Source organism: Hemitrygon akajei, chromosome 25 (genome assembly GCF_048418815.1).
Source record: "Hemitrygon akajei chromosome 25, sHemAka1.3, whole genome shotgun sequence".
Classification (NCBI taxonomy): Eukaryota; Metazoa; Chordata; class Chondrichthyes; order Myliobatiformes; family Dasyatidae; genus Hemitrygon; species Hemitrygon akajei.
This window is the reverse complement of record NC_133148.1, coordinates 53,546,602-53,574,123: the sequence shown is the minus strand read 5'-3', so window position 1 is coordinate 53,574,123 and position 27,522 is coordinate 53,546,602. Positions and strand designations below refer to the sequence as shown.

General features: G+C 43.7%; 1 protein-coding gene across 1 annotated transcript in view; it reads right to left on the bottom strand.

Moving 5' to 3' along the window:
• Window positions 1-2,098: 2,098 nt before the first annotated feature.
• The window catches only part of LOC140716634 (immunoglobulin gamma-1 heavy chain-like), a 36,329-nt gene continuing 10,905 nt past the window's right edge, over window positions 2,099-27,522 (bottom strand). The window contains exons 4-10 of the mRNA XM_073029454.1: window positions 17,497-17,796; window positions 15,620-15,916; window positions 13,537-13,839; window positions 13,128-13,445; window positions 4,251-4,553; window positions 3,842-4,159; window positions 2,099-2,520 (exon numbers count right to left, since the gene is read on the bottom strand). Coding sequence (XP_072885555.1) covers window positions 2,510-2,520; window positions 3,842-4,159; window positions 4,251-4,553; window positions 13,128-13,445; window positions 13,537-13,839; window positions 15,620-15,916; window positions 17,497-17,796 — 1,850 coding nt within the window. The 3' untranslated portion in view covers window positions 2,099-2,509. The remainder of the gene's footprint in view (window positions 2,521-3,841; window positions 4,160-4,250; window positions 4,554-13,127; window positions 13,446-13,536; window positions 13,840-15,619; window positions 15,917-17,496; window positions 17,797-27,522) is intronic.

The following is a 27,522-nucleotide window of genomic DNA, read 5'->3' as shown; positions in this document are numbered from 1 at the left end:
TTATAGACCAGTGAGTCTTTCCTCAGTGGTTGGTAAGTGGATGGAGAAGAGCCTGAGAGGCAGGATTTATGAACATTTGGAGAGGTTTAATATGATTAGGAGCAGTCAGCATAGCTTTGTCAAGGACAGGTCCTGCCTTATGAACCTGATTAAATTTTTTGAGGATGTGACTAAACACATTGATAAAGGAAGAGCAGTAGATGTAGTGTATATGGTTTTCAGCAAGGCATTTGATAAGGTACCCATGCAAGGCTTATTGAGAAAGTGAGGAGGCATGGGATCCAAGGGGACACTGCTTTGTGGATCCAGAACTGGCCTGCCCACAGAAGACAAAGAGTGTTTGTAGATAGGTCATATTCTGCATGGAGGTCAATGACCAGTGGTGTGCCTCAGGGATCTATTTTGGGACCATTACTCTTTGTGATTTTTATAAATGACCTGGATAAGGAAGTAGAAGGATGGGTTAGTAAGTTTACTGATGACACAAAGGTTGGAGGTGTTGTGGATAGTGTGGAGGGCTGTCAGAGGTTACAGTGGGACATTGATAGGATGCAAAGCTGGGCTCAAAAGTGGCAGATGGAGTTTAACCCAGGTAAGTGTGAAGTGGTTCATTTTGGTAGGGCAAATATGATGGCAGAATATAGTATTAATGGTAAGACCCTTGGCAGTGTGGAGCATCAGAGGGATCAAAGCATCAGAGGGATCAGAGCATCAGAGTCCAAATCCACAGGACACTCAAATCAGCTGCACAGGTTGGCTCCGTGATTAAGAAGGCATACAGTGTATTGGCCTTTATCAATCGTGGAATTGAATTTAGGAGCTGAAAGGTAATGTTGCAGCTATATAGGACCCTGGTCAGACCCCACTTGGTGTACTGTGCTCAGTTCTGATCACCTCACTACAGGAAGGATGTGGAAGCCATAGAAAGGGTGCAGAGGAGATTTACAAGGATGTTGCCTGGATTGGGGAGCATGCCTTATGAGAATAGGTTGAGTGAACGGAGGATGAGAGGTGACCTGATAGAGGTGTATAAGATGATGAGAGGCATTGATCGTGTGAATAGTCAGAGGCTTTTTCCCAGGGCTGAAATTGTTGCTACAAGAGTACACAGGTTTAATGTGCTGGGGAGCAGGTACAGAGGAGATGTTGGGGTAAGTTTTTTACTCAGAGAGTGGTGAGTGTGTGGAACGGGCTGCTGGCAATGGTGGTGGAGGCAGATACAATAGGGTCTTTTAAGAGTCTTTTGGATAGGTACATGGAGCTTAGAAAAATTGAGGTCTATGGGTAAGCCTAGTAATTTCTAAGGTAGGGACATGATCGACATAATGTTGTGGGCTGAAGGGCCTGTATTGTGCTGTAGGTTTTCTATGTTTCTATGTTTAAACCTGCATTGGTTTGGTGTATGAATGGACTCTCCTTCCTCTTGATCCCACTTATGAAACCTAAAGTGTTTTGCTTCTAAATGTTCCTGCTGCTCTTTCACAATATCAGCAAAGCTAGCTTTGTCTAGCTTAGCCTAGAATGATCTTGTCAAATGAATAATGACCATGTAGATAACGTTCACTACGCTACCCTTTTCAATAACCTTCAGTGCCCCCTCAAAAAATTCAGTCTTGTATGCAAAGTATGATCTGGCTTGCAGAAAGCTACACTTGACTGCCCCTAACTTGCACATGTTTTTCTAATGCCCATTAATCCTATTCGTCAGAGTCCTCTCCAGTTGCTTCACTACCACTGACGTGAAGCTCATTGGCCTATCATTTCTGAGGTTTTCTCTATTTTCCTTCTTGAACAAAACATTAGCTACTCTCTAGTCCTCTAGGACCTCACGTTTTGCAAGTGCAGACACAAAGATCTTTGTCAAGCCCTCAAGAATCTCCTCCTCTGCTTCTTTCAATAACCCAGAATATATCCCACAGGCAGTGAGGACTTACGCGCGTTTATGCACTTAGACCAAGCACTATCCCCTTCTTGATTTCGAAATGCCTGAGCAATTAGAATACTCACACCAATATTGCAATCCTTTATGACCTTTCTCAATCCCAAGTTATTTACTTACTGTCTCCCAAAAAAACAGTGTGGGACACTTACAACCAAAGCATTTTCATAAGACATTTATTGAAAATGGATTAATACATTGACACCTAAATAGATTTAATGCTATGTGTAATCACATACAGCACTGAAAGTTATCCGGCTGCACAGAGATTTGTGGTGAATCATGCCATTTGATTAATATGCTTTGAATTTTGTTCTCAATTAGAAGAATCCAGATTTTCATCATGTAGTAAGTGTCAGGAAATTAATGAGCTAAATGATTCTCTGGTTCAGTTAATAATCACCAAACTAATAAAACAAGTACTTTATAGATGGAATCATGAAGAGGCAGACACAAGATCTAAAACAAATGGTCAGAACACATGAAATATTGACACAAGGCAGGTTTTCTGGGAGACTTATTGATGCTTCAGAACAGATTGGCTGTGATTGACTCATATCCCACCAAATCTCAGGGTGTACCTGTGGAGAAGGAGACAGTATTAACATTTCAGGTCAAAGACCTTCCTCTACCTTTCCTCTATATATTGAATTGTAAACAGTGGCAATATTTTGATCTTTGCACCAATCATGTAAATACATTTTTTTAACTCCATAGAGTGTAACTAAAATCACCAGCATCTTCATCAGAATGCTGAGTGATCCAACAGCATTTTGTACACTGTCCGGCTGGCTACCCCATGTAGGGGCAGAGACAGGGAGACAGATTGTCAGAGAGCGAGGCAGACAGAGGTGGGAGAGTGAGAGAGTGAGAGAGTGAGAGAAATGCTCTGTTGCAAATTTTGTTACTAACGAAGCACAAATCAGAGGCTGGGATTCCATTCAAAGGCAGATGGAAAGAGCATTTTGAAGAAGAGTACCAGATTCCTTCTGGGTTCCTGTTCAGTGAAGTGGTTTGGATTATCCTTCAGTGGTTAGGAAAGCAATCTCAGTGATATGGTATTTCTAAGGTCAGGCTTCTGGATTAGAGCCATGCACAATGATTCAGTTTTCACCTAAATCTAGCACAATTTATAGGACAAAGTAAACAATTTCAATAATGGGGTGAGTCCCAGGACCATACCTGGGACGTTCTTCACTTGCTTCTTGATACGGGCATTGGAGGGAGGATGATTCACTGTACAGCTGAAGACTGAGTCTGTCTTCCACTCCTGTAAACTCACGGTCAGGAAGTGTCTGACACTGATGCTAGAACAACTTCATGCTTTCTTTTCAATCTCCCGATTTCCTTTCTGTGTTCTCTTGCATTTCATATCCTCCATAAAACCTCATTTGTTCCTACCTGCCTATACCTGCTGTGCACCTCCTTTTTTTTCTTTTTACCAGGGCCTCAATATCCCTTGAAAACCAAGGTTCCCTACACTTGTTATATTTACCTTTTAATCTGACAGGCACTTACAAGCTTAGTGCTCTCAAAATTTTGGCTTCCAACTTTCCAAGTAAATCTTTGCCAGAAAACAGCCTGTCCCAATCCACCATTGCCAGCTCATTTCTGTAAGGAAAAGCTTAAAGGTAACGTCCAGGCAGAGATAACTGGGGCAGTGTGTAGTCAATCCAGTGTGTAGTAAGGCCTCTGGACAGATATTGGCTGACTGCATATGATTCAGTGTTTACCTTTTTTGAGTTCCTAGGATAAAGAATACAATTGGTCCTGCTGAAGGGTCTCTGCCTTAAACGTAAACAATACTCTTTTCCACAGATGCTGCCTGGCCTGCTGATTTCCTCCACCATTTTGTGTGTGTTGCTTCAATTTCAAAAATGGGGTGAGGAACCAGGACCCTACCTTGGATGTTCTTCACTTGCTTCTTGATACTGCTGTTGGAGGGGGGATGACTCACTGTACAGCTGAAGACTGATTCTGTCTTCCACTCCTGTAAACTCACGGTCAGGAAGTGTCTGACACTGAAAGTGCCCCCTTGCTCCAGAGCGGTCGGTGTAGCACGGGTGCCTGAACTGATCGCAGAGCTGCCCTTCTGCCAGGTGACAGTTATGTGGTCTGGGTAGAATCCCGCAGCCACACACTCAAGAACAGCAGAACCGTTGGACTTGATTTCTTCCTCTGTTGGAAGCAGCAATCTGACATCAGGACGTTTTGTTGTTCCTGGAAGAGACAAGCAAACAATAGTAATATAAAATAGTTTATGCTCAGTTTATCTAATGTTGACCTTTTAATCGCTGGTCATCTTCCCTACCTTTGGTTCTTTTTGTCTTTGCTGACAATTTAGAGAACGTGGACAAATCTTGAACAGAACACTCGTACTCCACCCCGCTGAGCCACTCCTCTACAGTGGAACTGAATGTACTGATCACTATTTTTACGATTCCTTTACTTTCTGGTTGTTCGGAGGAAAGAGGGTTTTTTGACTCCGTCCCGTTCACCAACCAACTGATGTGGATATTCTGTGGATCTGTACAGAGAACCGTGCACTTCACGGTAGCAGTCTTCCTGATCCACACCTCTTCAATGTCAGGATTTTGAATAAGGACAGACAATTCTGTGGAACAGAAATAGAACCTTCAGAACTTTAGTGGAGACTTCTCTGTTGATTACGTTCGGTCAGGACTGAACAGCAGGCCTGCAGTCATCAGAAGCAGAATCACAAAAACACCCAGATTTGAGCAGTGAGTCAGATATTATTGCAAAGTAAAGTCAGAAGGAAGAACGTTTCTATTGGGTTTCCAGTCCCTTTCCCATAACTGGGATAAAGAGGCTCACTGCTGTGACTACAGAACTCTTGCGATGGTGTGATACTGTAAAAGCAAACTTAACATAGTGAGAGGGAAGCATGCAAATTACATAGGACAGAAACAATCCAATACAACCTATGACTGCAGACTCTTTACATCACAACATTTCAGTCGTACCGTGACCACGCCTCTCCCCATCTCTACAGCCTTCACCTCCCGCATGATCTTCAACATGTTACTATATAGAGGCCTCTGAAATATCTCAGTATGTGCAACCACTGCCGCCCCTGGCAACGCATTCCAGCCACCACTCTGTGTGCACAAAACCTGCCCTGCCCATCTCCTTTGAATTTAATCCCCTCCTACCTTAAATGCATGCCATCTAGCTTTAGATATTTAAATCCTGCTACAGACTGTAGACACTGCCTCTCTACGCTATATACCTCTGACAACATTATAAAGGTCTGTCAAATCTCCTTTCAGGATCTACCACTTCAGGGAAAAGAAGCCAAGTTTGTCTGACTTCCTCTCATAGCTAAAGAGATTAAATGTAGTGCAAATACAAAAATAATATATATTTATAAAAAATGAGATAGTGTGCATGGGTTCAATGTCCATTTAGGAATTGTATAGCAGAGGGGAAGAAGCTGCTCCTGAATCACTGAGTGCGTGCCTTCAAGCTTCAGTACCTCCTTCCTGATGGTAAAAATGAGAAGAGGGCATATCTTGAGTGATGGGGGTCCTTAATAATGGATGTGGCCCTGACCTCACACATCACGAAGACCCCAGAGAGGCTGGTCCTGGCTCAGTCCTTGATCCCCTGCAGTTTGCCTACATTGGAGTTGACAGTGCTGTCATCTACCGGCTGAACAGCACCTTCTCCCATTTGGATAAGCAGGGCAGCAGTGTGAGGATCATGTTTTTTTCGATTTCTCAAGTGCCTTCAATACCATACACCCTCATTGCTGGGTAAAAGCTCCATTCAATGCAGAATGGCATTTCCATTGTATTCTGGATAATGGACTACCTGACTGGCAGACCACAGTATGTGCAGCTTCAGACATGGTTATAAGCAGCGCGAGGGGCCCACAGGGAACTGTATTGGCTCCCTTCCTGTTAACCCCATTTACCTTGGACCTTAGATATAACACTGTCATGTCATCTGCCAAAATTCTCTGATGACTCCGCAATAGTTGGGTGTATAAAGGGATTATGGGAGAATGAATAAAGGGCCTTGGTGGAGGACCTTGTCAAAAGGAGCAAGCACCTTGACATCAGTCAGACAAAGGAGATGATGGACCTTAGGATGACTAAGTCTGCACTGCTCCCTGTTACTATTGATGGTGAGGATGTGGACGTTGTGAGGATCTACAAGTACCTGAGGGTGAACCTGGATGACAGACGAGTGGAGAACCAACATGGAGGCTGTGTACAAGAAGGACTACAGTCACTCCTACTTTCAGAGGAGACGAAGGCCCTGAAAATCCTGGTAATTCTAGACAGTGTTTCTCAACCCCTGCATGCCACCTGGACTGAAAAGAGGAGCACTTTCAGTAATAGAATAAGACAACAAAGCTGCTCCATAAAGCGCTCTATGAAGTCATTCTTAGCCTCAGCCATTAGGCAGTATAATGAGCCAACCTATAGCTGGGGAAGTGATGACACCCTCCTGTTACACTGTTTGAGGGAACTTATTTTTTATTATTTCTTACTTCTTTTCAAATATTTGTATATCTGTGCACTTGAAATGCTACTGTGACTCTGTATTTTCCTTTGGGGTCAATAAAGTATTTATCTATCTATCATAAATTGTGAACAGATGTTCTCAGGGTAATGTACAGCAGAAATGTGGCAAAAGTTCAGGGGATATTTGCGTGGAGTTCTGCACAGGGAAAGGATGGTGTACAAAGGCTGTTGTAAATCTAGTCAAGAAGAAAATAAAAGCTTACGAAAGGTTCAAAAAACTAGGTAATGATAGAGATCTAGAAGATTATAAGGCTAGCAGGAAGGAGCTTAAGAATGTAATTAGGAGAGCCAGAAGGGGCCATGAGAAGGCCTTGGCAGGCAGGATTAAGGAAAACACCAGGAATTCTACAAGTATGTGAAGAGCAAGAAAATGAGATGCGAGGGAATAGGACCAATCAAGTGCTACAGTGGAAACATATGTATGGAACCGGAGGAAATGACAGAGGTACTCAATTAATACTTTGCTCCAGTATTCACCATGGAAAAGGATTATGGTGATTGTAGGGATACCTTACAGCAACTAAAAAGCTTGAGCATATAGATATAAAGAAAGAGGATGTGCTGGAGCTTTGGGAAAGCATCAAGTTGGATAAGTCACCTGGACCGGATGAGATATACCCCAGACTTCTGTGGAAGGCGAGGGAGTAGATTGCTAAGCCTGTGATGATGATCTTTGCATCATCAATGGAGTCAGGAGAGCTTCCAAATAATTGGACGGTTGTGGATGTTGTTCCCATATTCAAGAAAGGGAGTAGAGATAGCCCAGGAAGTTATAGACCAGTGAGTCTTACTTCAGTGGTTGGTAAGTTGATGGAAAAGATCCTGAGAGGCAGGATTTATGAACATTTGGAGAGGCATAATATAATTAGGAATAGTCAGCATGGTTTTGTCAAAGGCAGGTTGTGCCTTATGAGCCTGATCGAATTTTTTTGAGGATGTGACTAAACATATTGATGAAGGTAGAGCAGCTGATGTAGTGTATATGGATTTCAGCAAGCCATTTGATAAGGTACCCCATTCAAGGCTTATTGAGAAAATATGGAGGCATAGGATCTAAGGGGACATTGCTTTGTATATTCAGAATTGGTTTGCCCACAGAAGGCAAATAGTGGTTGTAGACAGGTCATAGTTTTCATGGACATTGGTGACCAGTGATGTGCCTCAGGGATCTGTTCTGGGACCCTTTTTCTTTGTAATTTTTATAAATGACCTGGATGAAAAAGTGGAGGGATGGGTTAGTAAATTTGCTAATGACACAAAGGTTGGAGGTGTTGTAGATAGTGTGGAAGGCTGACAGAGGTTACAGCGTGACATCAATAGGATGCAAAGCTGGGCTGAGAAGTGTCAGATGGAGTTCTACCCAGATAAGTGCAAGGTGGTTAATTTTGGTAGGTCAAATATGTTGGCAGAATATAGTATTCTAGAATCAGAATCATCTGCAGCTTAATGTGAAAAAGACTAAGGAGCTGTTGGTGGACCTGAGGAGGGCTAAGGCACTGGTGACCCCATTTCCATCCAAGGGGTCAGTGTGGACATGGTGGAGGATTACAAATACCTGGGGATACGAATGGATAATAAACTGGACTGGTCAAAGAACACTGAGACTGTCTACAAGAAGGATCAGAGCCGTCTCTATTTCCTGAGAAGACTGAGGTCCTTTAACATCTGCCGGACGATGCTGAGGATGTTCTACGAAGCTGTAGTGGCCAGTGCTATCATGTTTGCTGTTGTGTGCTGGGGCAGCAGGCTGAGGGTAGCAGACACCAACAGAATCAACAAACTTATTTGTAAGGCCAGTGATGTTGTGGGGCTGGAACTGGACTCTCTGACGGTGGTGTCTGAAAAGAGGATGCTGTCCAAGTTGCATGCCTTCTTGGACAATGACTCCCATCCACTCCATAAGAGAGTTTAACATCGGTAGCTGAGCGAAGGGCACTGAGTAGGCTACGGTCAATTATGGATAACTCTGAACATCCTCTACATAGCACCATCCAGAGACAGAGAAGCAGTTTCAGCGACAGGTTACTATCGATGCAATGCTCCTCAGACAGGATGAAGAGGTCAATACTCCCCAATGCCATTAGGCTTTACAATTCTACCGCCAGGACTTAAGAACTTTTTAAAAGCTATTATTAATGCTTTTTGAGATAGTGATTTAGATGCATATCATATTTTTTTTTACTGAGTTAAGTATTGTATGTAATCAGTTTTGCTACAACAAGTGTATGGGACATTGGAAAAAAGTTGAATTTCCCCATGGGGATGAATAAAGTATCTATCTATCTATCTATCTATCTATCTATAATGTACTGGTTAGGCACAGGAGTACATTCAGCCAGAGACTCATTCCACCGAGAAGTAACACTGAGCGTCATAGGAAGTCATTACTACCTGTGGCCATCAAACTTTACAACTCCTTCCTCGGAGGGTCAGACACTCTGTGCCAATAGGCTGGTCCTGGACTTATTTCCACTTGGTATGATTAACTTATTATTTAATTAATTATGGTTTTATATTGCTATATTTCTTCACTATTCTTGGTTGGTGCGGCTGTAACAAAACCCAGTTTCCCTCGGGATCAATAAAGTCTGTCTGTATGAATGGTAAGACTCTTGGCAGTGTGGAGGATCAGAGGGATCCTGGGTTTTGAGTTAATAGGACACTCAAAGCTACTACACAGGTTGACTCTGTGGTTAAGAAGGCATGTGGTGCATTGGCCCCCATCAACCTTGGGATTGAGCTTAGGAGCTGAGAAGTGATTTTGCAGCTACATAGAATCCTGTTCAGACCCCACTTGGAATACTGCACTCAGTTCTGTTCGCCTCACTACGGGAAGGATGTGGAAACCATAGAAAGGGTACAGAGGAGATTGACGAGGATGTTGCCCAGATTGTGGAGCATGCCTTATGAAAATAGATTAAGTGAATTTGGCCTTTTCTCCTTGGAGCGACGAAGGATGAGAGGTGACCTGATAGAGGTATATAAGATGATGAGAGGCATTGATCGTGTGGATAGTCAGAGGCTTTTTCCCACAGCTAAAATGCCTAATATGAGAGGGCACAGGTTTAAGGTGCTTGGAAGTAGCTACAGAGGAGATGTCGGGGTAAGTTTTTTATGAGGGTGATGAGTGCGTGGAATGGGCTGCCAGTGAACGGTGGTGGAGGCGGATACAGTAGGGTCTCTTTAAGAGACTCCTGGATAGGTACACAGAGCTTTGAAAAATAGAGGGCTATAGGTAACCCTAAGTAATTTCTACAGTGAGGACATGTTCCGCACTGTATTATTGGCCGAAGGGCCTGTATTGTGCTGTAGGCTCTCTATGTTTCTATCTATCTGACTAACTATCTATCTTCCTGAGGCACTGCTCCTTGAAGATGTCTTGGATCATACAGAGGCTTGTACCATGATGGAGCTAACTACTTTTACTACTTTCTGTAGCTTTTTTTGGTCCTGTGCAGTAGCACCCCCATACCAAACAATGATTCAGTCTGTCAGAATACTCTCCATGGTACATCTATCGAAGTTTTTGAGTGTTTTAGGTGACAAGCCAAATCTCTTCAAACTCCTAATGAAGTATAGTCACTGTCTTGCCTTCTTTATAACTGCATCGATATGTTGTGACCAAGTTTGATCCTCAGAGATCTTGACACCCAGAAACTTGAAAATGCTCACTCTTTCCAGTTTCAAACTGTCTATCGGCTCTTTTGTCTTGCTGACTTTGAGAGCAAGGATGTTGCTGCAACACCACTCCCGAAGTTGGCATATCTCTCTCTTGTCTCCATCTGAGATTCTTAGCAACAATGGTTGTATCATCAGCAAATTTATAGATGGTATTTGAGCTATACCTAGCCTCACAGTCATGGTCATGGTTGTAGATGGAGTAGAGCAGTAGACTAAGGGGCACCAGCGTTGATCATCAGCGAGGAGGAGATATTATCATCAATATGAACAGACTGTGGTCTTCCAGTTGAGATGTCAAGGATCTAAATGCAGAGGGAGATACAGAGGCCCAGATTCTGTGGCTTATCGATCAGTACTGTGGGAATGTTGGTGGTAAATACTGAGCTATAGTCAACAAACGGCATCCTGACATAGGCGTCTGTGTGAGGAGCCATTGAGATTACATCTGCTGTAGACCTTATGTGGCAATAGGCAAATTGCAGTGGCTCCAAGTCCTTTCTGAGGCTGAACTGGTTCTAGCTATGACCAAACTCTCCAAGCATTTCGTCACTGTAGATGTGAGTGCTACTGGTCGATAGTCATTAAGGCAGCTTACACTATTCACACTATTCTTCTTAGGCACTTTCTAAGATAAGGAGCCCAATATTGCACACAATATTCAAAGTGTGGTCTCTTATAGTGCCTCAACATCACATCCCTGCTCTTATATTCTATACCTTTAGAAATGAATGCCAACATTGCATTTTTCTTCTTCACCACTGACTCAACCTGGAGATTAACCTTTTGGGTATCCTTCACAAGGACTCCCAAGTCCATTTGTATCTCTGCAGTTTGAATTCTCTCCCCATTTAAATAATAATCTGCCAGTTTATGGAATTATGGAAAACCCTGAACATCCTCTACATAGCACCATCCAGAGACAGAGAAGCAGTTTCAGCGACAGGTTGCTATCGATGCAATGCTCCTCAGACAGGATGAAGAGGTCAATACTCCCCAATGCCATTAGGCTTTACAATTCAACCGCCAGGAGTAAGATATGTTAAAGTGCCGGGGTTGATTGTATTTAATGTATTTAAGTAAACTACTTAAGAACTTTTTAAAAGCTATTATTAATGCTTTTTGAGAGAGTGATTTAGAGGCATATCATATTTTTACTGAGTTAAGTATTGTATGAAAATAGTTTTGCTACAACAAGTGTATGGGACATTGGAAAAAATGTTGAATTTCCCCATGGGGATGAATAAAGTATCTATCTATCTATCTATCTATCTATCTATCTATCTATCTATCTATCTATTTCTTCCACCAAGGTGCATGACCATACACTTTCCAACATTATATTTCATTGGGCACTTCTTTGTACATTCCCCTAAACACCTAAGTCTTTCTGCAGGTTCTCTGTATCCTCAACACAATCCACCTCTCCAACTGCCTTTGTATCATTGGCAAATTTAGCCACAAATCCATTAATCCCATAGTCCAAAGCATTAACATGCACTGTAAAAAGCAGCAGTTCCAACACCAACCCCTTTGGAACTCCACTAGTAACAGACAGACAGCCAGAATAGGATCCCTTTATTCCCACTCTCTGTTTTCTGCTGATCAGCCAGTACTCCACCCATGCTAGTAACTCCCTTATAATTCCACGGGCCCTTATCTTGCTAATCAGACTCATGTGTGGCACCTTGTCAAAGGCCTTCTGAAAATCCAAGCATAGTACGTCTACTGCATCTCCTTTGTCTACCATGCTTGTAATTTCCTCAAAAAATTGCAGTACATTAGTCAGGCAGGATTTTACTTTCAGGAAACAATGCTGGCTTTGGCCTATCCTGTCATGTGCCTCCAGGTACTCGGTAATCACATCCAACAACTTCCCAACCACTAATGTCAGGCTAACCGGTCTATAGTTTCCTTTCTGCTGTCTCTCACCCTTCTTAAACAGTGGACCAACACTGGCTATCCTCGAATCCTCTGGTACCTGTTCTGTTACTTAGGATGCTTAAAATATCTCTGCAGGAGCCACAGCAATTTCTTCACTTGCCTCCCATAGGGTCTGAGGGAATACCTTGTCAGGCCCTGGGGATTTATCCACACTGATTTGCTTCAGGGTAGCAAACACCTCCTCCTTTCTAATTTGTACAGGGTCCATGAAGTTGATGCCACTTTGCCTCATTTCTATAGACTCTATGTCCATCTCCTGAGTAAATACAAATGCCAAAAACGGTTAAAGATTTCCCCCATCAGTTCTGGTTCCACACGTGGATTACAATTCTGATCTTCCAATGAACCAATTTTGTCCTTTGCAATCCTTTTGTTATAGTATCCATATCTGTAGAATCGCTTGTGATTCTCCTTGACCTCGTCTGCTAGAACAACTTCATGCCTTCTTTTAGCCGTCCGGATTTCTTTTGTGTTCTCTTGCATTTCATATACTCCATAAAACCTCATTTGTTCCTACCTGCCTATACCCGCTATGCACCTCCTTTTTTTCATTTTTACCAGAGCCTCAATTTCTCTTGAAAACCAAGGTTCCCTACACTTGTTATATTTACCTTTTAGTCTGACAGGCACTTACAAGTTTCGTACTCTCAAAATTTTGGCTTCCAACTTTCCAAGTAACTCTTTGCCAGAAAACAACCTGTCCCAATCCACCATTGCTAGCTCATTTCTGTAAGGCAAGGCTTAAAGTTAACGTCCAGGCAGAGATAACTGGGGCAGTGTGTAGTCAATCCAGTGTGTAGTAAGGCCTCTGGACAGATATTGGCTGACTGCATGTGATTCAGTGTTTACCTTTTTTGGGTTTCTAGGATAAAGAATACAATTGGTCCTGCTGAAGGGTCTCTGCCTTAAACATTAAAAATACTCTTTTCCACAGATGCTGCGTGGCCTGCTGATTTCCTCCACCATTTTGTGTGTGTTAATTCAATTTCGATAATGGGGTACCAGGACCTTACCTTGGACGTTCTTCACTTGCTTCTTGATACTGCTGTTGGAGGGGGGATGACTCACTGTACAGCTGAAGACTGATTCTGTCTTCCACTCCTGTAAACTCACGGTCAGGAAGTGTCTGACACTGAAAGTGCCCCCTTGCTCCAGAGCGGTCGGTGTAGCACGGGTGCCTGAACTGATCGCAGAGCTGCCCTTCTCCCAGGTGACAGTTAAGTGGTCTGGGTAGAATCCCACAGCCACACACTCAAGAACAGCAGAACCGTTGGTCTTGATTTCTTCCTCTGTTGGAAGCAGCAATCTAACATCAGGGCGTTTTGTTATTCCTGGAAGAGACAAGCAAACAATAGTAGTATAAAATAGTTTATGCTCAGTTTATCTAATGTTGACCTTTTAATCGCTGGCCATCTTCCCTACCTTTGGTTCTTTTTGTCTTTGCTGACATTTTAGAGAACGTGGACAAATCTTGAACAGAGCACTCGTACTCCACCCCGCTGAGCCACTCCTCTACAGTGGAACTGAATGTACTGATCACTATTTTTACGATTCCTTTACTTTCTGGTTGTTCGGAGGAAAGAGGGTTTTTTGACTCCGTCCCGTTCACCAACCAACTGATGTGGATATTCTGTGGATCTGTACAGAGAACCGTGCACTTCACGGTAGCAGTCTTGCTGATCCACATCTCTTCAATGTCGGGATTTTGAATAAAGACAGACAACTCTGTGGAATAGAAATGGAAACTTCAGAACTTTAGTGGAGACTTTTCTGTTGATTATGCTAGGTCGGGACTGATCAGTAGGCCTGTAATCATTAGAAGCAGAATCACAAAAACACTGAGATTTGTGCAGTGAGTCAGATATTTTTGCAAAGTAAAGTCAGAATGAAGAACCTTTCTATTGGGATTCCTGTCCCTTTCCCATAACTGGGATAAAGAGGCTCACTGCTGTGACTACAGAACTCTTGTGACATTGTAACCAAACATGTATTTTATACAGCGAGATGGAAGAATGCAGTTTTCATAGCACAGAGATAATCCAATATATCCTTTGATTAGAGCCCTTTTGCATCACAACGTTCATCGTACTGTGACCATGCCTCTCTGCTGCTCTACAGCCTTCACCTCCCACATGAGCTTCAACACACAGGTCTCTGAAATATCTGTGCATTTCCTTCCAGGGCTACCCCTGGCAACACATTCCAGCACCCACCAATCTGTGTGTACAAAACACCTCCTTTGAATTTAATCCCCTCCTACCTTTCAATGTGTGTCTTCTAGCTTTAGATATTTCAATCCTGTTATTTAGACCCTGGATCTCTACACTACATGCCTGTGACAATCTTATAATGGTCTATCAAATCTCCTTTCAGGATCTACCACTTCAGAGATAACAAGCTAAGTCTGTCAGAGTTTCTCTCATAGCCGGTGCCCTCTAATCCAGGGAGCATCCTGATAAACCTCTTCTGCAACCTCTCCAAAGCCTACATACCCTTCCTATAGTGGGGCCACCATTACAGGAATAATGTTATAAAGCTGAGGCTCTATGGTCAGACTGCAATTGGAATATTGTGGACAGTTTTGGTCCCCTTATCTATGAGAGGATGTATTGGCACTGGAGAAGGTCCAGAGGAGGTTCATGGAACCAATCCTTGGAATGAAAGGGTCAACATGAGGTCTGTTTGATGGCTCTGAGCCTCTACTTGTTGAAGTTCAGAAAATCTTATTGAAACCTATTGAATATTGAAAGGACTAGATCGAGTGGACATGGAGATGATGTGTCCTGTAGTGGTGGAGTCCAGGACCAGAGCTCATAGCTCAGGTTACATGGGCAGCTCTTTAGAAAGAGTGAGGAGGAACTTCTTTCACTAGACAGTGGTGAAACTGTGAAATTCATTGCCACAGTCATCTGTGGAGGGTGTCTCTGGGAATATTTAATAGATTAATAGGTTCTTGATTAATAAGGGCATCAAAGTTTATAGGGAGAACACAGGGAAATGGGGTTGAGAGGGATAATAAATCAGCCACGATGGAATGGTGGAGCATAATTGATAGGCCACATTGCCCAATTCTGCTCCTTAGGAAATAATATTTTTTCAATATTTCAGATGCAGCCTAACTAGGATTTTCAAAGTTGCAACATAACTTTTGAACTCTTGAACTTAATGCCTTAACTAATAACAATGTGCCTTCTTTACCACTATAGCAACCTATGCAACCACTTTCTGGGAGCTATGGACCGAGAAAAGATTTCTCTGTGCAGTAACACTGTTGAGGGTTTTGCCATTAGCAGTGTAAAATTATGTGAGATTGAATGGGTAGGGGATCCTGCCTTGAATCTGCTGTCTGGTAGTCGGGGGTTAAAGTTCCTATTGGAAAGTATTGATTCAGTGTGCAAAAGAACATGCATGGCTGAACAGGACTGACATGAGGGTCAAGAAATGGGTAGGACTGTCAGTGAGATAGTTTGACATGATAAGCAAATTTCTTTCAAGCATTACTCACCTTCTGCATATCTCATGCTGGCCAGCTTCCTGAAGCCATAGGGATGGTTGACTTCACAAGTATATTCAGATTTGTTGGTCCAGTCCTTCATAGGCATTGACAGGTAAGTGAAGGTTTCAGAACTAGAATTGATTCTTGAAGTGGAAGGGAGAATGTTGCCTGTTTGAACCAATCCATCTTTCTTCCAGGCAATATTAAAGTTGTGATGATGAAGTCCATATATCATACAGCCCAGGACAGCAGTGGCTTGACTTTGGACATCCTCCGGGGATGGAACAAGGGAGATGAGATTCAGAGCTGCAACATATTTAATATTTGCCATTACTTGTTTGTTTGAGCCAGAGTGTAGTTGGACTGCATTCTCCCACCACAATATTTACCTGTGATCTGCTGATGGGCTGGCTCTACACAGAGAAGCTGGACAGAGCTGTGAGTGCAGGGTTTTGGGTGTATGACCCAATCCTCTTTAGCAACGGGTCCCACTCTACAGTAACTAGGGGCAGAGGTGGGCAAATATTGTGGAGGTGTAAGACTGCAGTAACGCTGGTGGGGTGGACACAAAGAGCAGAAAGGCTAATACAGTCTCCTGTGAGCTGGAGTAGATGGGGTGGAACTTGAGAACTACAACTTTAGAATAAATAGGAAGGAAGAATTGAATGGACAGGGGGAAATTATTTTGTATTTTCTGCGATAATTAGTTTAGATCTAGAATGTGATGGTTAAAGGAGTGTGGTGGAAAAATTCAGGTTCCTTGGTGTCCATATCTCTGAGGATCCATCCAGAACCCAATGTGGTGGTGCAACTACAAAGAAGGTTTGACAGCAGCTGTATTTCTTTAGGAGTCTGAGGAGATTTCGTATGTCACCAAAGACACTTGCAAATTTCTACCGATGTACATTCTGACTGGCTGCATCACTGTCTGGTCTGGAGGGGTAGGGGTGGCTACTGCACAGGATCCAAGTAAGCTGCAGAGGGTTGTAAACTCCATTATGGGCACTGGCCTCCGTAGTGTCCCGGCCATCTTCAAGGATTGAAGCCTCAAAAAGACAGTGTGCATCATTAGGGACCTCCATCACCCAGGTCATGCCTTGTTCTCATTGCTACCATTAGGAAGGAGGTACAATAGATGGATGGTACACACTCAATGATGCAGGAATAGCTTCATCCCCTCTGCCATCTGATGTATGAATTGAAATTGAACTCATGAACACTATCTCACTCGTTTCTTTATTTCTACTTTGGCACTATTTATTTAATTTAACTATTTAATCTATCTATACTTCCTGTAATTGATGTTTTCTCTCGATTGTGTATTGCATTGTGCTGCTGCCGCAAAGAGAACAAATTTCACAACATATGCCAGTGATATTATACCCGATTCTGATTCTGATTCTGATTATTCCATCACATTCACAATGGGATTGGACTTTAATTGGAGATGTGACAGCCACAGGGTGGAGGGGAAAGTGTGGGAAGGATGGGTTAAGCTTAAATTTGCAGGGACACAATGGACCAGAGGTCTCTGCATGGGAGCTGATTTGGAGGGAACTGTTTAGGGCTTGGGTGATGGAGAAGATTCTGAAAAACGACAAAGGAGTGGATAGAAATGAGGCAGATCAGCATAAGTTCTTTCATCCACCCTCCATTAATACTGAGTTACAATGAACTCAGGATAAAGTTTACCTCCTTATATATAAACCATACTCCACACCGTTACTTTCTGCCTTGTTTTTAACAGCATCACCGTTGTATAGCAGAAATAGAATACATGAACAAAAGAGTTATTTGTCATGTTCCTACATTGTTTGACAAAGTTTCCTACAGCAGATATATTTCCCGGCATCAAAGAAGCTTTAAAGAGAACTGATCCTACTAACACTGGATCTTCACTGTCACAATCTCGTTTGGTTTGTACCCTGCCTTGCAGGAGTAGACTTTGTTCTTCGTCCAGTCTGCCACAGAGACTCGGAGCAAGCTGCTCATCGTGTACTTTGAGTTTTGCCCCAACACCGCCGGGTATTTCTTGATTCCTGTGGTGATGTCCCCACTGTTAGTGGACCATGTCTGACTGATGCTCTCAGGCTGATAGTCCTTGACCAGACAAAGGAGGCTGATGTCTTGGTCAGTTTCTTTGTTCCAGGAAGCAGTAATGTAGAGAGATGGTGTGGACTTGACCTCTGAAATGGAAAGAAATTCACAAACGGTTCCGTAAATAAATGTATTACTGGCAGTCAAAGCAGAGACCATAAGACCATAAGATATAGGAGCAAAATTAGGCCATCAACTTAACTCCACCATTCCATCATGCCGGATTTATTATCCCTCCAAACCCCATCTCCCTTCCTTCTAGCTGTAACCTTTGACATCCTGAATAATGAAGAACCTATCAACCTCCACCTTCTGCTGCCCAAGGACTTGGTCTGCACAGCTGCCTGTGGCAATGAATTCCACAGATTCACCAACATAAAGATAGTTTTTCTCATTACTGTTCTAAATGGATGTCCCACTATTCTGAGGACATCCCTTTGGTCCTAGACTCTCCCAATACAGGGCACATCCTTTCCACATCCTCCCTATCTGGACCTTTAAATATTCAATAGTTTTCAATGAGATTCCTCCCCACCCTAGTTTTCTAAACCCCAGTGAGTAATCGCCCAGAGCCATCAAGTGGCCTTCATATGTCAGACTTTTCATTCCTGGGATTATTCTAGTGAACCTCCTCTGGACCTTCTCTGATACCAGCACATCTTTCTTTAGATAAGGGGCCTAAAACTGCTCACAATACTCCAAGAGCAGTCTGACCAGTGTGTTTTCAAGCCTCAGCATTACATCTTTCCTCTTATATGCTAGTCCTATCGAAATGAATGCTTAAATTGATGTTGCCTTCCTTACCAACAACCCAACCTGCAAGTTAAGCTTTAGAAACTCCTACATGAGGTTTCCGAAGTCCTTCTGCACCTCAGATTTTTCAATTTGCTTCGCATTTAGAAAATAGTCCACACCTTTATTCCTTCTGTCAAACTGCATAACCATGCACTTGCCTGCACTGCATTCCATCTGCCACTTCTTATTCACCCAACCTGTCTAAGTCCTTCCACAGACACATTTTCCTCATTGCTACCTGCCCCTCCACTTATCTACATATCATCCGGAAATTTTGCCACAAGGCTGTCAGATCCATCATCCAAATGATTAACAGATAACATGAAAAGAAGAGGTTCCAGCACCGACCCCTGTGGAACACCACCAGCCAATGGCACCCAACTGGAAAAGGCTCCCTTTATTCCTACTCTTTGGCTCCTGCCAATCAGCCAGTGTTCTCTCCATGCGCTCCTATCTTGTTAAAGCAGCCTGATGTGTGGCATCTTGTCAAAGGTTTTATGAAAATCCAAATAAACAACATCCACAGTGTTCTCTTTGTCTATCCAGCTTCTCATTTCCTCAAATAATTCCAACTTACCTGTCAGACATGATTTCCCCCTTAAGGAAAGCCTGCTGACTTTGGCCTATTTTGTCATGTGTCTCCAAGTAATCTGAAACCTTATCCTTAATAATGGACTTCAACGTCCTTCCAACCACTGAAGTCTGGCTAACTAGCCCATAATTTTCTTTCTTCTGCCTCCCTCCTTTCATAAAGAGCAGAGCGACATTTGCAATTTTTCAGTCCTCTGGAACATATCCAGAATCAAGTGATTCTTGAAAGGCTATTACTAATTCCTCCACAATCTCTTCAGCTATAACTCTCAGAACTCTGGTGTGTAGTCCATCTGGCTGAGGTGACATCTACCTTCAAACTTCTCAGCTTTCTCAACGCCGTCTTATTAGTAATTGCATTGTTATCATCTTCTGCCCCCAGACACTCTTTCATTTCTGAATTCTGCTAGGGTTTTCCAAAGTGAAAACAGAAGCAAAATATTTATTAAGTTTGTCTGTCATTTCTTTGTCCCCCATTAATACCTGTCTAATGCTTTTTTCCAGCAGTCCAATATCTACTGTCGTCTCTCATTTACTCTTTATATATCTCAAAATAATGTATTGTATCCTCTTTTATATTATTGGATAGCTTACCTTTATATTTCCCCTTTTTCTCTTTATGGCTTTTTAGTTTCCTTCTGTTGATTTTTAAAAGCTTTCTAGTCCTCTAACTTCTCTCCAATTCTTGCTCTATTATATGCTCTCTCTTTTGTTTTATGTGCTGTCTTTGATTTCCCTTGTCAGCCTCATCCTCCCTTCTTCATCTTTGGGATGTATCTCTGCTGAACCTTCTGAACTGCTCCCAGATCCTCCAGCCATTGCTTTCTGCCATCATCCCTGCTAGTGTCCCCTTCCAATCAACTTTGGCCCGATCCTCACTCATGCCTCTGTAATTCTTTTTACTCTGATGTAATACTGATAAATCTGACTTTTGTTTCTCCTTCTGAAACTGCAGTTTGAATTCTATCATATTATGATCACTGTCGCCTAAGGGTTCCTTCACCTCAAGCTCCCTAATCGAATCTGGGTCACTCCATAACAGCCAATCCAGAATTGCTGTTCTCCTAGTAATTTCCAAAATGATTCACCTGTTAAACAAAGCTCTGACCACTTCAATACTCAGACAGGAGGACATGGATCAATCCCACAGTGGATGCTTGGGCACACCATACAGGCCAGCACTCCAGTGTAGTAGAGGGAATGACCTAATGTCGGATGTGCCAGATTTCAGTCAAAGTATCAAAGTGACACCTTGTCTCTCCTCCAAATATAATTCCTTATTCTGATAAGACTGTTGGCACCAGCTTAGTGGAGTTTACAGGAATAGGAAGAATTTGGCAGTAACCTTATTCAAATAACTATAATTTCTTCAAATGAGATGTTGATTAGAGGACTGGTGTAGAAATTTGTTGCTTGTCTCCAGCACCATGTGTGTGATATAGTGATGGCTGTCTTTGCTTCTGAAATATATTTATACTGACTACATGATGCTGATGTCACTGCGTAACATATTTAGCATGGGTGACGGAGGAAGAACTTCAACTCCCGAGAGTCTTGGTAAACTACTGGCCAACCAGGAGGGAATGGTAACCTGTATCAGAAAGGACAGAGGATCTGTGGAAATACATTAGCGCAGACTCTGTGGAGAAGTGTCGGCCAACACAACCGACAGTGATGATGAGATTCCTGGGCAGATGGAGAAATCTCCAAATGTCATTCGATCTAGGTGATATTCTCACTGACCGACCAGCTCAGAGAGTCCAGTGAGGAAATGCAGGTTGTGGCAATTCCCAACCAGTTCAGGTGCAAAATACACTTGAAAGCACTGGTTCTCAATTCGTTTCACTGGACAAGGAGAAGTGTTGACTTACCCATCAAGTTCCATCTAATAATTTCACATGTTTATAGTTGTGCTTGCATAATCTATTTTTAAATTCTTAGTTGTTAGAATAGTTTTTGAATGTTGCTTACATTAAGAGCTTTGACAGGCGGATACATTGAGGAGATGTGGTTTGACCAGATGTCAGAATTACCTTGGACAGTGTTGTGGATGGGTTTTGTACTGACCCACCGACGTGACATCATTTACCTCCTGATTGACTCTGTCAATGACAGATTGTTGCTGGTGGATGAGGTTAAAATCACCCAAAAAGACTGTGTGGACACAGCAGAACATGCAGGAACTCTGGGAGTAGGAGACTAGTGGGAGAGTATGTGTCAGACAGTGTGAATTGCAGTAGATGAGGCTTTGTTGTCCAACAGTAAGATGGTCAACAGACACACACAGGCTTCAGATCGATTCTGCTGTCGGAAGGGGAGCAAACTCATCATTTAGAAAAAATGTTGGGGCAGTGAGGGTTTCAATCCAGGGTAAAAAAAAATTAATATATATTTAGCAATAATTAATATGGGCGCAAGGAGATAAAATGTTGAAATGTTGCCAGTTACAAATTGAAGACATAAGACAACAGACCCAGCTTTAGCAGCGGAGGGGAGAAGGCAGCATCGTTTCAAACTTGTTTCTACAGATATAGCAGTGAGGCAGGCTGCAGAGGAGCTCTGCTTGAGTAGCAAATGTGGTGCTTGAAGTTAGAATGATGAAGCTTTAGCTGTGACATATCAGCAAAGAAGCTGAACAGAGGTAAGAATCAATGTAAGCACAGGCAAGGTTTAGCAACTTTGATATTTGTTCTTGGAGCTCCAGGGTCACAGTTAGGACAGTGGTATGCTTGTTCTTCAGAATGTGGGGCATTGTGGAGGCTTGCAGTGTCACTGAGGACTACAGCTGTAGAAAATTCTTGCAGGCTGCAATAAGGAGCTGAAGCTGGATGCACTTAAGAAGCTGGGATACTGAGAGCATCATAGATAAGAGTGACAGTGAGGTGGTCTCACATAAGACGCAGGCCAAATGTAGTTGGGTGGCCATCATGAAAAGTAGAGAGTGGAGACAATGATGCAGGACAATCCTGTGGCTACTCCTCTTGAAAGCATGTGCAAACCAAGTACAGCATTTTGTATACTGTGGTATAAGTGACGATTCAGCCAAGGCTGTGGTACCACAGTGCACTGTGGGCAAGGATGAAGGAGGGTGGGATTTTACTGATAGGACACTCAATAGTTGGGAGGAGACAGATGGGAAGCTCTTTGGTCATAAAATGGATTCCAGGATGGTGTGTTGCAGAGCATTTTCAACAGAGAGGGTGAGCAACCCAAGATGGTTGTGCACATTAGCACCAACACCAACCAGTAGAGAAAGGGATGAGAGTCGACAGAGTGAATATCAGGAGTCAGGGACGAGGTCAGAGGGTGGTAATCTCTGGATTAATCACTGTGTCATGTGCTAGTGAGAATAAGACAAGGAGGATATGGTCTTACGGTTTTATGATACGTAAGAGGACTGCATGTCAGAAAATTTGATGCGGGAGCAGGGATTCAGTTTTGCGGACTATTGGGATCTGTTCAGGGACAGAAGTGACATGTATACGAGGGCCAGGTTGTACCTGAACTGGAGGGGTGCCAGTTAACTTGGTTTATGATGCTAGGGAGGGTGAGTAGCAGAGAGGCAGATAGGTTGCTGGAAATTGAGACAGAATTCAATGCCAGTTAGACAAACTGTGGCAGGCAGGGAGAAAGGTAAGGCTGTTGGATTAAGTTATATGTACATCAATGCAAAAGGCCAGACAGATAAAGTGGATGAATTCAGGACAATGGGTAGTCTATTATACTGGGATATTATAACCCAAAACAAGTCGGGGTGGTCTCCTTTTGGGATTGTACTATTGACCCTTTTAGAGTTCAAGGGCATCCGAGGAAAAAATATGCAGCAAGGTTACAAATGGTTGCAAGAATAGGGCTCTCATAGTAGGGGATTTTAAGTTTCCTAAGATAGACAGGGAGTCTCATGGTAATAAAGGCTGAGATAGGGTGGAATTTAAGAGTGTTCAGAAAGGTTTCCACACTCAATTAGGCACCTCTTGTATGTTTGTGGTCTTCTGCCATTGTAGCCAATCCGCTTCAATGCTGGATGTGTTGTACATTCAGAGAAACTCTTTTGCAAACCACTGTTGTAACAAGAGGTTATTTAAGTTACTGTTGTCTTCCTGTCAGCTTGAACCAGTTTGGCCATTCTCCTCTGACCTCTCTTATTAGCAAGGCATCTTCTTCCATAGAACTGCCACCTGCTAGATGTTATTCTTTGATTTTTGCACCATTCTCTGTAACCTGTAGAAACTCAGTGCATGAAAATCCCAGGACGTCAACATTTTCTGAGATACTCAAACCACCCTGTCTGGCACCAACAAGTATTCCATGGTCAGTCACTTAGATTGCGTTTCTTCCCCATTCTGATGAGTGGTCTGAACAACAGCTGGACCTCTTGGCCATGCCTGCATGCTTTTATGCATTGACTTGAGGATGCATGATTGGCTCTTTAGATATTTGCATTAATGAGCAGGTATACAGGTGCATGCCGTGAGGGAAAGGACAAAGGTTGACCTACTCTTGGGAAATAGGGCAGGACAAGTGACGGAGGTGACAGTGAGGGAGGGCACTTTGGACCAATGACCAAGGTTTTATGTTTATACAAAAAGGACAGATTCAGTTCACAAGTTGAACTAAACTGGCGCAAGGGAATATTTATTACATTAAACAGGAACTTATCAAAGTTGATTAGAGCAGGTTGTTTGCATGAAAAAGGGATATTTAGCAAGTGGGAGGTTTTTGAAAGTGAGATGTTGAGAGTTCAATGTCTACATATTGGAGTGAAGGTCAAGGCTGATGAGAGTAGCAAAGCTAGATGATGAGAGACATTGAAACTCTTGCCAGGAAAAGGGAGACATGGGTTACATATAGGCAGCTGGGATCAAGTGAACACTCAGACTTGTATAGGGGATGCAGGAAATATATCAGTTTGGCAAAAAAATGGGTATGAGATCTCTTTAGCAGAGAAAGCAAAGAGATTTTTTAAGAATAATAATGGAGGGTGTAGCTGGAGAGAGACAATATTGGCCTTCATAGACCAAGATGGATATTTCTGTGCAAAGCAATGGGAAAATGGCAAGGTCATTAACTGAACAGTTTTCCTCTGTTTTTACTGTGGAGAAGGATATGAAAAGAGTACAAGAAGGGTTTTGGCCCGAAACATCGACTGTACGCTTTTCCTTGATGTTGCCTGGCGTGTTGAGTTCTTTCAGCATTTTGTGCACGTTGCTCTAATCTCTTTAATTCGGGCTCTCTGACTTCAAGCTGGCAGTCTGTCAATGATGCTTTTTACATATACATCTGCCACAAGGGTGGGTCCCCAATGCCTCAATCCAGGTGGAACGCCAAACTTATAAACACGCGGAGATTTTTCCAGCAAGTAGAAGGGCGAATGTTTGGGATGTATGGGGTGTCCAGGGAGGGGTAGAACCTCTGGTGAAGGGGGTTGTCACGTCTGTTCTGAGGTGGCTCAATCACCTTTGGTCTCCACTGGACACTCAGCTCTCACCCTGGCTCCAAGTAGCTGTTTGCATGTGACAGTGGCCACACGCTAGCACACTGCTTCGACTGGTGGCCTAAACCAGGTGAGGGTAGCCGGTGGCCTCATACCCCAGTGAGATAGGGACGTGCCCAGTCATCTGGTGTCATCTCCAGCGGAATGGCTGGATGAGATCTACAGTGAGATCCAATGGCCAGGAAGATGTTACTACGACACTCAGTGGAGAGCAAAGTGCATGCGAAGGCACAGGAAGTGTCATGAGTCATCCACTGCAGCCAACGGAGACACTTGTTCGCACCACTGGACCCAGGTTTCCAAGCTTGAGAGAGTGGAACTGCTTCAGTGCAATGTGTTTTCTGCTCTAAAAACCAGCAGAAGCATGAAGCCTGGTTTAAATCTGGTTTTGTATTCTCTCATTGGAGGTCCCTCAATGCATCCTTTTCACATTTGTACATCTGCCACAGGACCAGGTCCCCAATGGCTCAACCCGGTGGGGCCAAGCCAAGTACCTCCCAAGATGACCAATCTCAAACTCCCACCTCTTGTTTGGTGTATTTACATGAAATTCCGTAGAACTATACAGTACAGAAACTGTCCTTCAATCCACCATCTCTATATTGATCTTCCTGCCCATCAACATTACGCCCACTTGCCTGCACTAGTCACGTATCCTCTGTGCCTTATCTGTTCAACTGCCTGTCAACATTTCTCTTTACTCCAGCAATTGCATCTCACCTCCTCTGGCAGTGAGTTCCAGATGTCCGTGTACAAAACAAAAAGGAACTGCTCCTCAAATTCTCTTTAAAACTCCTTCACATTATCTTAAAGTTATGCCTTCATATTTTTATGCCTCTAACTTCACAAGATTCTTTCTAATTACCCCTCCCTGATCCTATATAACTGTACAAGGTCAGCTCTCTGCTTCTTTTTCTGCAGGGAAAACTAGCCCACCTGATCCAATCTCTCTATTAAGCTCAGGACCTCCAGTTCAGGTGACATTGTGATGAATCTCTTTTACTCCTTCAGCTCATCACAGCTTTCCTGTGGTGTCAAACCAGATGTGACCTCAATACTCTGAGAGTGGTCGAACCAATGATTTACAAAGTTGTAATATAACCATCTAGCTTTAATACTCTATGCTCCAATCTATAAAGGCAAACCTTCTTCACCATTCTATCCATCTGTTCCCCTTTCTTTAGCTATCACTGTGTACTTAGTTGTCAGGAACGGGGGCCGGATGGACCCAAACGCAGGACGCAGACACTGAAGTACTAGGGGGAGGACAGGATGGGAATGCCACGGCATTCACGGGTTAATGCAGGCGGGGCTGGATCCAAGAGTTCAGACGAGGCAGGCAGGCAGATCCCACAGTTCGGGGCAGGCAGGCAGGCAGGCAGGCAGATTCCTCGTGGCAGGCCGCAGGGATCCCGGGCAGGGCTGCCTCCCAGGCGGAAAACACAGAGGCCTAGGCCAGACGCGGACACCTGGGCAGGTGCGGGACACAACCCTTGGGAAACGAGAGGAGGAAAGGGTAGGAGTCCCTAGGGCAGTGGCAGTCCGGCCGGACCCGCCCAACGGAGGCAACGAGTAGGAAGGGGCAGAATCCCCGCCGGGCAGCAGCAGTTCGGCTGGACCCACCCGACGGAGGCAACGAGTAGGAAGGGGCAGAACCTCCACCGGGCAGCAGCAATCCAGCCAGATCCGCCCGACAGAAGCAACGGGTACGAGGGGGCAGAACTCCCGCCGGGCAGCGGCAGTCTGGCCAGATCCACCCAACAGGGGCAACGGGTAGGAAGCTGGGTCCAGGGTGAGCAGCAGAACTACAGTGATCCACCGGGTACATTGGTAAAGGCAACCGAAAGCACGGGCAAGACGAACAAGACAGAACAGCGGGACCCGCGCACCCGAGAGGAGCAGGAAAAGCATGACGAACTGGGTAACACAGGTACAGAGTGGGTTGCAGAACAGGCAAAGGGCAGGATACAGAGTAAGATTCGGAGCAAACGAAATAGGTATAGAACAGACAGGATACAGAACAAAATGACCACGCGCTCGGTCTCCGCCCCACAGCCCCTTATAAACACCTGCAGCCGAATTGACCACAGGTGTGCCTCCTTGATCCAGGATGATCTTAACAGGCTCAAAGGGGCCGGGAGGGACAGCTGCAAGACCCGGAGTCTGGAGCACTCGGACCGGATTGAGACTCGGAACGCGGACTCCAGACCGAACCGGACCGGACCCTGACATCAGTTGATTCTATGCCCATAGACCATAAGACATAGGAGCAGAAGTAGGCTATTCAGCCCATGGAGTCTGCTCTGCCATTTGCTCATAGCTGAGTTATTTCCTCTCTCAACCCCATTCCCCTGCCTGGTCCCCATAATCTTCGGCACTTGTTGAGACTACATTCCATCTGCCCATGTTGTATGCATCTTTCCATCTATTCTATGTTTTGCTGCACCCTTAGGGAATCCTCCTCACTATCCACACCACCACCAAATGTATGTTACCCCATGAAGTTACTAATCATTCCTCCTGCATTCCTAGTTAGGTCATATAGTCAATGGCCACTTTATTCTGTACACCTGCTTGTTAATGCAAATATCTTATCAGCCAATCATGTATCAGCAAATCAATGCATAAGTGCATGCAAGTTGTTGTTCAGACCAAACATCAGAATGGGGAAGAAATGTGATCCAAGTGACTTTGACTGTGGGATGATAACTGGTGCCAGAAAGGTTGAGTACCTCAGAAACTGCTGGTCTCCTGGGATTTTCACACACAGCCGTCTCTAGTGTTTACAGAGAATGGTGTAGAAAAAACCCCAGAAAAGACATCCAGTGAGTGGTTGTTGTGTGGGTGAAAGTGCCTTGTTAATGAAGAGGTCGGAGGAGAATGTCCAGACTGGTTCAAGCTGATAGGAAGGCAACAGTTACACCAGTGGTGTGCA